Here is a 10,803-nt window from a genome sequence, read left to right on the forward strand (position 1 = left end):
GCATTTGCAACTGGAGGCTGTCAGCTAACTGTATTCCCTGCTGCTGACCCTCTCTTGAAAGGGGATTTGAGCAGTGCACCTCCGTGGCCACCACATGTAACACTCATGCCAAGCCATGTTCTACCAGTTTTTCCAATCTTGTCTCCTAACATTGCCTACATCTCACTCTATACTTTTGCTACAACAACTTGTACTACCTCAGTATGCCTTAAAATCACACAAAATCATGACATATTGCAGGCTGAGTTAGGTGCCTCACAGCACCCTATAATAATACTTATAATAATATAAATACTTTCGGGTTTCCCTGGTGGTGCAATGGTTGAGAGTCCGCCTGCTGATGCAGGGGACATGGGTTCGTGCCCCGGTCCGGGAGGATCCCACGTGCCGCGGAGTGGCTGGGCCCGTGAGCCATGGCTGCTGAGCCTGCGCGTCCGGAACCTGTGCTCCGCAATGGGAGAGGCCACAACAGTGAGAGGCCCAAGTACCGCAAAAAAAAAAAAAAAAAAAAAATTAATATATATATATATACACACACACACTTTCATGGCACCCTAGAAATCTATCACTGTATTTATGTCATTCTTTGGTACTTGGATTCAAATCTCGACTCTGACATTGCTTAGCTAAATGACTTCGGTCAAGTTATTTGGTTTCTCTGTGTCTCGGCTTCTTCATCTTTACAATGGGGAAATAATATTCTTTTCATAGAATTGTTGGGATTAAATCAGTTAATACAGGTTAAGTGCTTAGAACAGAGCCTAGTACAGAGTAAATGTTCCGTAACTGTTAGCTATAATCATTAATGATCTGAACTGACAAGATATATTGATTTAGGTGGCTGGAGTGCAGAGCAAAACTGACAGAGAGGTGACTCTGATCCTTCAAAGCACTTATGTTTTTAGGGCCACAGTGTAGAAATGCCATCCCACGAGGCTGTGATGTAAACAGAAGTCATCAGGAAAACCTTTCTCAACCTTTTCCTCCCTTCTGGTCTAGGCCTGCAGGACAACCCATGGTTCTGTGACTGTCACATTTCCAAAATAATGGCATTGTCAAAAGTTGCTGACCCTGTGGTAGTACTTCTCGACCCACTGATGGTTTGTAGTGAACCGGAACGCCTCACAGGGATTTCGTTTCAGCGGGCTGAGCTGGAGCAGTGTCTGAAGCCATCAGTGATGACCTCGGCCACCCAGATCACATCTGCTCTGGGCAGTAATGTTCTGCTGCGGTGTGATACCACTGGCTACCCTACCCCGCAGCTCACCTGGACCAGACCAGACAGCTCGCCAGTTAATTATACAGGTATCTTCTTAATTTAGGCCTTTGAAACAAGGAGTTTACAAATGACTGAACTTAATCTTATGTTTTTGTATGATTTGAGATTGGCTGGTTATTTCTAATAAAATATGCTAAGATTGTTGAATGGAAGAAATTTGAAAAGTATACTTTATTGATTAATATTTTCCTCAGTTTGTCTGATTAACTATGTAGATGAAATTAGACAATCTGATTTCTTTCTTAGATGGAAAACAACATGACTCAGTGGATGGATGGTTGCAGATAAGGCCTTTGTCTTTATCTTTCCTCCATCATCTTGGATACTGCTCACTTTAAAATGTATAACAATTACAATTTCCTTAAGGGAATTTCAAACAAGTTTCTTATTTTCGAATGATTATTCAAATAATAAATTACATAGGAACTTTATTATGAGGCAAAAAGTGTAATTTTTTTTTTTTTTTTAACATCTTTATTGGGGTATAATTGCTTTACAATGGTGTGTTAGTTTCTGCTTTATAACAAAGTGAATCAGTCATACATAAACATATGTTCCCATATGTCTTCCCTGTTGCGTCTCCCTCCCTCCCACCCTCCCCATCCCACCCCTCCAGGCTGTCACAAAGCACCGAGCCAATATCCCTGTGCCATGCGGCTGCTTCCCACTAGCTATCTACCTTACTGCATTTGTTAGTGTGTATATGCCCATGACTCTCTCTCGCCCTGTCACAGCTCACCCTTCCCCCTCCCCATAACCTCAAGTCCATTCTCTAAGAGGTCTGCATCTTTATTCCTGCTTTACCCCTAGGTTCTTCATGACATTTTTTTCTTAAATTCCATATATATGTGTTAGCATACGGTATTTGTCTTTTTCTTTCTGACTTACTTCACTCTGTATGACAGACTCTAGGTCTATCCACCTCATTACAAATAGCTCAATTTCGTTTCTTTTTATGGCTGAGTAATATTCCATTGTATATATGTGCCACATCTTCTTTATCCATTCATCCGATGACGGGCACTTAGGTTGTTTCCATCTCCGGGCTATTGTAAATAAAGCTGCAATGAAAAAGTGTAATTTTTAAAAATATTGATTACACAGGTTTTTAGATCCTGCTATGACCAAATCAATGCTTTGGCCTTAGTTTCAATAGTGATATTCTGATGAGTAACGGGATATATTTTTTAAATTCTTCCAAATTAAATTTAAATTGAGGCTGAAATAATGAAACCTGATAGAATTAAAAACAAAAGTCAAGGCCTAAGCCCACAGTTCAAGGCAGTGAGTTAAATTTGGAGCTACTGAAATACCACTCTGTGCATATTATTATTCTTCAGAAAGCTTCAGAAATCAAGACAGAAAGGAAATATGTTCAGATTTTAGTGTTTAGGAAATTAAAATTCCAATTTTGCAAACACTATGTATTATTCCATAAATAAAAACCTCATTGTTTACTTGTTTATCTAAATTAAATATACTGTGAAAGATAAGAATAGAAATTATGACTCCTCCATGCCAGAAAATGGTCCACTATGCCTTCTGACTATGTGGATAGTTAACACTTTATTACAATGAAAAAGTATTTTGAGAAATATTTAAGTAAGGTCTTGTGATAAACATTTTACAGAATCACAGTGGGTTAAAATTGGAAGGGATATTTGAAATCACTTTGTCTTATCCCCTTATTTTAAAAATGTGTAAACAGAGGCCTAAAGACACTAATTGGCTTGTCTAGAATCACATACTACTTAGTAAACAAAAGTTTACTAAGGCCAAAGTTTCTTAATTCTCAGCCCCATGTCTTTTTAAAATACTATTCCCCCCCCCCAAAAAATACTATTTCCCATAGAAACTTCATGGCACCCAGAATGTCCTACACTTCCATATAAACCATTTACAGAACCATCATCTGCAATCAGAGACTTGCAGCGTGCCATTTCCCTCTTGGTTTATGTGAGAGGTATGCGTGTAGAACCAGAAATTGTTGCCTTTTGAGTTGGCATGTTGTGTGAATCTTTTCTTCCTTTTATCTCACAGATTATGCATTTTTCTTTCTTCCAGTAATTCAGGAATCTCCAGGGGAGGGAGTCAGATGGTCCATAATAAGCTTGACAGGCATTTCTTACATGGATGCTGGGGATTACAAATGTAAGGCCAAAAATTTGGCTGGGATGTCAGAAGCTGTGGTTACTGTGACAGTGGTTGGTGTTGTCATGACCACCGTATCATCAGAAACTTCTGAAAGAAGAACTGGGGATCACCCTGAGCAAGAGGTCCAGCTGGGATCTAGAACATCTGCAACTCTACCTGGTTCATCATCGTCTCCCTGGCCTTATTCCTCCTCTTCTTCCTTCCCAGCTTCTTCCACTTTTCTTCCTACTTCTACTTCATCGCCTCCCTCCACTGCTTCCTTCTCCTTATCTCCTTTCTTCTCCTCCGTTGTTTCTTCAGCCACAACTCCAAGCACTAGAATATCTACAAGCACTACCATGGCCAGCCGTCAGTCACTCCACCCAGATGGGAAAAGAAATGTCAAGGTGGAGATGGGTAGCGGTAAGCTTCCCCCAGCTAGTGCAAGTAAAAGAGAAGAGTTGGCATTGTTGGATCAAGCCCTGCCGATGGAAACGAATGCCACAATAGAAAATCTCCAGGTAGTCAGCGAAACTGAAGAAAGCGTGATCTTGATGTGGAACACCATTAACACCACGCAGAATTTGGAAGTGACTGTGTTGTATTCCAAGTATGGTGAGAAGGACCTGCTACTGCTTAATGCAGACTCCAGCAAGAACCAAGTCACCATAAGTGGCTTGTTGCCTGGTTGGCAATATATAGCATGTGTCTGTCCAAAAGGAATGCCTCCCCAGAAAGACCAATGTATCACCTTTTCTACTGACAGAGTTGAAGAAGAAGGTGATTCTCAAGGGTCTTTCCTTATGGTGGTGAGTGGTGCTGCCTGTGTTGTTGTCTTGCCATTGATTTTTTTCCTGTTGTACAAAGTTTGCAAACTTCAGTGTAAGTCAGACTCCCTCTGGGAAGATGATTTGGCGAAAGAGACTTATATCCAATTTGAAACGCTGTCCCCCAGGTCTCAAAGTGTAGGGGAACTTTGGACGCGAAGGCCCAGAGACGATTCAGAAAAATTGCTGCTTTGCTCTAAGTCAAGTGTGGAATCTCATGACTTTTAAAAGCGAGGGTTCTAGAGCAGAGTATTATTGCTAAGGTTTTACAGCTCAGGCAAATGTGAGCTCCACAAAATTTCTTTCACAAAATTAAGGATCTAAGGGTATATAGTTGCCCCTCTGTTTGGATGACTTTTGGACACTTTCATATCTTTCATGAAAATCACAAATGGAGTGCTTTTAAGTGTGCTTTAAAAAAGTCACGAGACTTCTGAACTGAAAAGACAAATAATTTTGATTTTTGTTGTGGAGAAAATGTCCACAGAAATAATTTTCAAGGTAGGCTAAGTAAGTTAATAATATATTTTAGGATAATGTTTTAGTTCTTAAAAATAAATTCATGTGAAAATAGTCATAAAAAGTAAACTCTGAATTTTAAAAAGATAGTTTTTTGGGCAGTAAAGAAAGTGTAGTATAATGAGCTAAGCCTTGATGTTCACTCTTGTTCATAGTGCTTTATGGCATTTGCTGTGCACATTTGCTGCCATTGCCTTGTAGGTGAGAGTGGAATAGTACAGAAGTTTGCATTCACTAAGGTTAAATGCAACCCCAAGGACAGGGAGAGCTCTAGCTCTTGGTACCATTATGCATTGCAACACAGTATAGTGGTATTTATATTGCAAGGAAGAAAACATTTTTCCTTAGAAATATAGGTACTAGCAAAAATAAGTTTAAAAAGAGGATCATGGAATAGTAAGGCCATTTTGAAGATAGTAACTGTTGCATTCTAATACACCTGCTAACAGACTGTATGGGGTCTTTTTAAAAAATGTGCTCATTTTAGAACAATCTCTTTAATATTTTGTTATGTACTCTTCTTTTCCCCTTCCCTCTTTTCTTCTCTCCCTCCCTCCCCTTCTTTTTTTTCCTTCTGCTTTGTCAGAAGATATTCAGGTAGCCAAAGGACCACAGCTAAAGTGTTTGTCTTTTGCCATGTTATATTTTGATTACCTGGATAGAGGGAAGAACTTTGAAAGGCTTTTAGATCCCAAAAGGATGTTTTAGGATTTTGAAAGAGCAAATTCAGTGGATTTATTTAGTCAAACTCTACGTTAAAAACATCAGGGAAATTGAATTGGAGTGGGTCACGTGATTAGATAGGAAAGGGGCTTCATAAATAAAATTTAGCTTTTTAAAAGAAGTTTTTTTCCACCATATTTACTAAAGATTATATTCCCTTTACATTGAAGATTTTGGAGTGTAGAACAGATTTATACAGGTGTGTCAGGAGTCCTGAAATATGCTGAGAAGCAAGTTCTATATTTTATATAAGAAACAAATTGGCTTTAATTTGTTTGTACCACATTGTGGAAATTATAACACAAGCAGCTGGAGAATGAAAAACTGCTCATTCCAAATGGATTTTAATTAAAAGAAAAAGAGAATTCTAGTTTAGCCATAATCTGCATATTAGAAGAAGACAAGCATGGAGGGATGGCCTGCTCAGAACTCCCAAACTTCCCCTTCTTGTCTCCTTTCCTTTCCTTTCCAGCCTCTTTGTCCTTGGTGCTTTTATCACTATGTGCATTGTCTAATGATCTAACAAGTTTTTAATTCAGTATTCATTGTTAGGATTTTTTGTTTGAAAAATACTTTTTAAAAAAATTTTTTTTATTATTTTTTTGTGGTACGCGGGCCTCTCACTGTTGTGGCCTCTCCCGTTGCGGAGCACAGGCTCCGGACGCGCAGACTCAGCGGCCATGGCTCATGGGCCCAGCCGCTCCGCGGCACGTGGGACCCTCCTGGACCGGGGCACGAACCCGTGTCCCCTGCATCGGCAGGCGGACGCTCAACCACTGCGCTACCAGGGAAGCCCGAAAAATACCTTTTAATGACAGTTTTGTGTTTAACTTCAACTTATGTTAGATAATTTATTTTAAATTTAATGATTACAAAAATGTGCATTTCTTTACTCTCAAGACAGCATGGAATTTCATTGCCATATTTAAAAGGCTCATATAAACAGACTGCCAAAATACTACCACATTAGAAATAGTGTGGGAGAATGTTACAGACTACTGAGCCAAGACATCCAAATTGTACGAAGGCAGGTTATTTGTCAAGAAAGGAGACCTGGACCATCCTAATGAGATAAATTACTGACTGCTCTCATAATTAAAGTCAAGTGAAGCCTGGACTTAATTTTGCCTAGTGAGGAAAAGGTAATTGGTGGTGTGAAGGGGATAGGAACAGCAGGAGAAAGCACCTTTGTCATCCTCAACTTGGACTTGGCACACGAGGTGAGTTGCAAGTAATTTGTTACTCATAGTAAGATAAATTAAATTATAAATCATCTACTTTCTAAAAATACATACGTTTGAACGTAGTCAAGGTTATCCTGATGATATCATTGCTCTTATGTTCTTACAGTATGCTTCCTTGAGTGGGAGAGAAAGGTTGACGTTATAGCAAGTGGCATGGAATTCCACATAAGCAACAGCCTGTTTATCAGTGTCACCATATGCATTGTGAAGAGCACTCATAAATGATAGATAGCAATATACGTGGTAATTAAATATGATTACAATATTTTACTTTCAGACAAAATATATTTGAGGTTGTAAAACTCAGGATACATGGTGAGGGTGTGTCACATGTGAGGCTATCATCAGTGATGTGCTATGACATAAATGATGTTGAGAACTCCAAGCAAATAGTTTATAATGGCCAGAAAAGCAAACCCTAAATAGAGTCAGACAGGTGCCTTGGGAAACTTTTGCAAAAAGTTCAAAGAAAAAAAATTTTGACCCAGGGACTTGAGTCTCAAAAAGGGATTATGGCTAACAAAGAGAGATTTAAACACACACACACACACACACACACACAAACTGCTGAATAATTATGAAATAATTCTAATAAAATGGAAGAAAGCTTAGGAAAGTTGAATGGCTATTTAATAATCTCAAATTTCAAATGATATATATAAAAGGTACAAAGAAGGAGGGGTGGCCAAGGATGAGCATAGAAATTAGCAAATTTATTATAAAAGTGTCATAAATTAAGTCCCCAAATAAATCAAGGCCAAAAAAAAAATGATAAAGTTGACCAGAAGGAACTATAAGGCTTGTTTTTTTTTAGTCAAAAATAACAAGGAAATAATAAGTCTACTGCTTAGAGATGATAGCAGAAGGTATATCAGAGAAGTAGCAGAATCATTTAACTCCTATTTTTCCTTCTCTCTTTCCCATCCCTTTCTTTCCCTCTTTCCTTCCCTTTTCTAGATGGGTTTTTAAGCTGAATATGGAGAACAAATTATGAGAAGTGGGAATTTCAGCCCAAGATAGATAAGGGATTAGTGAACTAACTCCAAGGTATTTAAAATGAGGCCAGATATATTAGGTACCAGGGTGGTAACAGAATTTTCAGCCATAATCTCAGAGCGACTGTTTTTGAAAAGTATTTGAAAAGTCATGACAAATAGGAGAAATACTGCAAGACCACAGATGGGTAAGTTTCATCTTTATTTTTAAAGAGGGGACTAGGGTGGATTCTGGAAATTATAGACAACTTGATTCATGTTTACAGATTTGACAGTAGGTTGTTAAAAGGCTTGTTTTTGAGCATGCAGAAATGAATGTTATGGTCATTAGGAGCCAACAAATGTCAGCCTAGGAAAAGGTTTGATAAACTAAAATGGTTTATTTTTAGGTTACTAAGTTGATAGATAAAGGACTGCTTGAAAATCGAATAGCAGCTAGTTACTGGTGTTTGTTTTGACTTGTTGGAGTAATATAAGTTGCCTCCTCTCAATAATGTCTAGAAATGGCTTTATATATTATGAAAAATTCTCTAGTAGAATGCCCTTACCCTATTCAATTCAGTATTTTTATAAGTGACTGGATGAACATAGGCTTCTTGACTCTGCAGAGGACATGAAAGTAAACAGGGTATCTTATTTTGGTGCTTCTCAAACTTTTCCTTGGAATATTCCTAATTGAAGGGAAAAGTAAAACTGTATGTCTGAAACAAAACAGAACAAAACAAATAAAAAAAAACTGTATGTCTGGAGAGACCAGGGCAATTGTCCTAAGTGTCTGGCAGAAGAGAGATATTTCTATGAATTATTCTGTCTTAATTAAAAAGCATGTGAATTTGCATTCTATGGCATAATTTTTTTTAAATATAAAATAACTCTCGGGCTTCCCTGGTGGCGCAGTGGTTGAGAGTCCGCCTGCCGATGCAGGGGACACAGGTTCGTGCCCCGGTCTGGGAAGATCCCACATGCCGCGGAGCGGCTGGGCCCATGAGCCATGGCCGCTGAGCCTGCGCGTCCGGAGCCTGTGCTCCGCAATGGGAGAGGCCACAACAGTGAGAGGCCCGCGTACCACAAAAACAAAACAAAACAAAACAAAACTCTCCCTCTCTCATTTCTTTAGGGGAAATTGACATTTCTGTGCCTTTGAACATCTTGGTACAGAGTACCCCAGAGATACTCTCCTTATCTTCACCCAAGTCAATTATAAAAACCAGATAGAATAGGGTAAAGGACATATTTGAGGATATTTGAATTTGCATATAAGAAATGAATTATATTAAAAAAAATAGGGTAAAGGACAGAGACCTGTGGCTTTCTATTAGAGACTATTTCATGCAGTATGAAACCATCAGTGAACATATTTATATGATAGGTGAAGGAATCAAATCTTGAAAATTATCTTAATAAGATGGCATATTAAAGCTAACAGGGATAAATGAAAATTTTGTGTTTGGATTAGAATAAATATGGGCGTTTAAGTAAAAAAAAATCTGTGACTTTAGTTGATTACAATCATTCTATGAACCAATAGAGTTATGTACAGTAATTGCTAAAAATGCTAGTGTTAAGTTACTTCAATATAAGTAATAGACCAAGGAAGGTAAGAGTTCTGCTGTATTCTACATTAACAGACCATTTCTACAGGATCAGGTTTAATTTCGGATGCCAAATTTAAATACTTATGGACCTTGATAACAACTATGGACTATCCGTAGGAAGGTACCTAAGATCACCAAGCATCTGGAAATTTTATCATGCAAGAAAGGGTTAAGGACTGGAGCAGGCTGCGGGGAGACCAGGCTAGCTTAGTGCAGCACAAGGCACTAACTCTTTCCCTGGAGGACTATGCTTAGGAGCGGCTGCTTAGGTTGTTAAAATGGCGGCTACTGGGTTCTACAGGTAGAAATTCAAATTCAGCAGCCTGGGGCCTTGGAAACCGCAATTTGACACTCAACCCAGGGGAATGATGCAGGTGATGTAATGACTTTGAGATACACTGTTCTATGCAATGGATACAGAAGCAATACTGCAATTACAAAGAAGGAGAATGGCTCCACGTTAAAAACAAACAACTTCTTTTTTTGCCAACAACCAGAGTTAGAAAACAGTGGAGTAAGACATGTTATTATAATATCACTCAGGATGTTCATGGATATTCCAGAAGTCAGGAATGATGCAAAGACACAGTGAAGGACATTGTGGACTAAAAGTTCAATCATTTGGACTATAGCAGAAAGAAATGAAAATTAATAAAATTGTATCTTTTGGTTTCAGTGGAAAGAGAATGCTAACATTTGTATTAAGTAGCCTCTTTTTGTTTAATTATAATAAAATTGATTTTGTATGTAAACATATGAGTCTTGATTTGTTTAAATAGTGGAAAAATTAGGCTATAAACTATTGGATAAGTTTGTGTTGTCCTCTTTTTATACAATTAATTTCAACTAAGTGGTTGAATGAGGGAGTCATTATAATTTTTCTTCTCCTTGCTATAGGGTATAACACTGATGACTCATTCCTTAACTATTCAGGGAAGAAAAACCCCAATGTTTTTTATGTATTATTTTGATATAATTTATATACACAGTTAAGTCCTTACAGAAAAGTAGCAATTTTCTTATCATTGCCATTATTTTAATACACCATTTATTAAGTGTGCTAGTTGTTTTTATCTTAAGGAATTTCCCAAGTGTTTAACATTGTGACAGTAGTAAGGAGTTAAATTCTTGAAGTATTGTAGTTACATAGGTTTCCATTGATGCTGAATTCCTTATCATATTCTCTGTGGTTCCTAGGAGCAAAGAAAGAAGGGTAAGAGTACAGAAGAATTTTGAGAGAAAACATCTCAAAAAAGCAAGATAGCAAGTCTGGAGGATAATGGTGGCCACCTGTATCCTATTATCTTCATGCCTTCGTCCCTTCCCAAAGAACCTATTAGTTTAACAAAAAAATTTAAAAAACCACACATGACCACATTTTTAGCATTCGTAGGAGATAGAGAATACCATGAACCTCACATTGCTTGTAAGAGAAATAAACATCAAATTCCAACAGATGTCTTGCCATTGCTGCAAGCCTGGGGGTAT

General features: G+C 38.1%; 1 protein-coding gene across 4 annotated transcripts in view; it reads left to right on the forward strand.

The window, feature by feature from the left end:
* LRIT3 (leucine rich repeat, Ig-like and transmembrane domains 3) overlaps positions 1–8,655 on the forward strand; it is a 30,392-nt gene extending 21,737 nt beyond the window's left edge. For 2 of the 4 annotated variants that reach the window (XM_027103506.1, XM_027103505.1), the window contains 2 exons: positions 1,000–1,305; positions 3,344–6,048. In XM_027103506.1, the coding sequence (XP_026959307.1) occupies positions 1,000–1,305; positions 3,344–4,467 (1,430 nt within the window). In that variant the 3' untranslated portion in view covers positions 4,468–6,048. Of the gene's footprint in view, positions 1–999; positions 1,306–3,343; positions 6,049–6,200; positions 6,969–7,682 lie in introns of those variants that run through there. The other 2 variants (XM_027103507.1, XR_003432247.1) reach the window with 2 other exon arrangements.
* Positions 8,656–10,803: the final 2,148 nt, after the last annotated feature.

This window comes from Aethalodelphis obliquidens, unplaced genomic scaffold (genome assembly GCF_003676395.1).
Source record: "Aethalodelphis obliquidens isolate GAN/ISIS:26980383/991018 unplaced genomic scaffold, ASM367639v1 scaffold6, whole genome shotgun sequence".
Classification (NCBI taxonomy): Eukaryota; Metazoa; Chordata; class Mammalia; order Artiodactyla; family Delphinidae; genus Aethalodelphis; species Aethalodelphis obliquidens.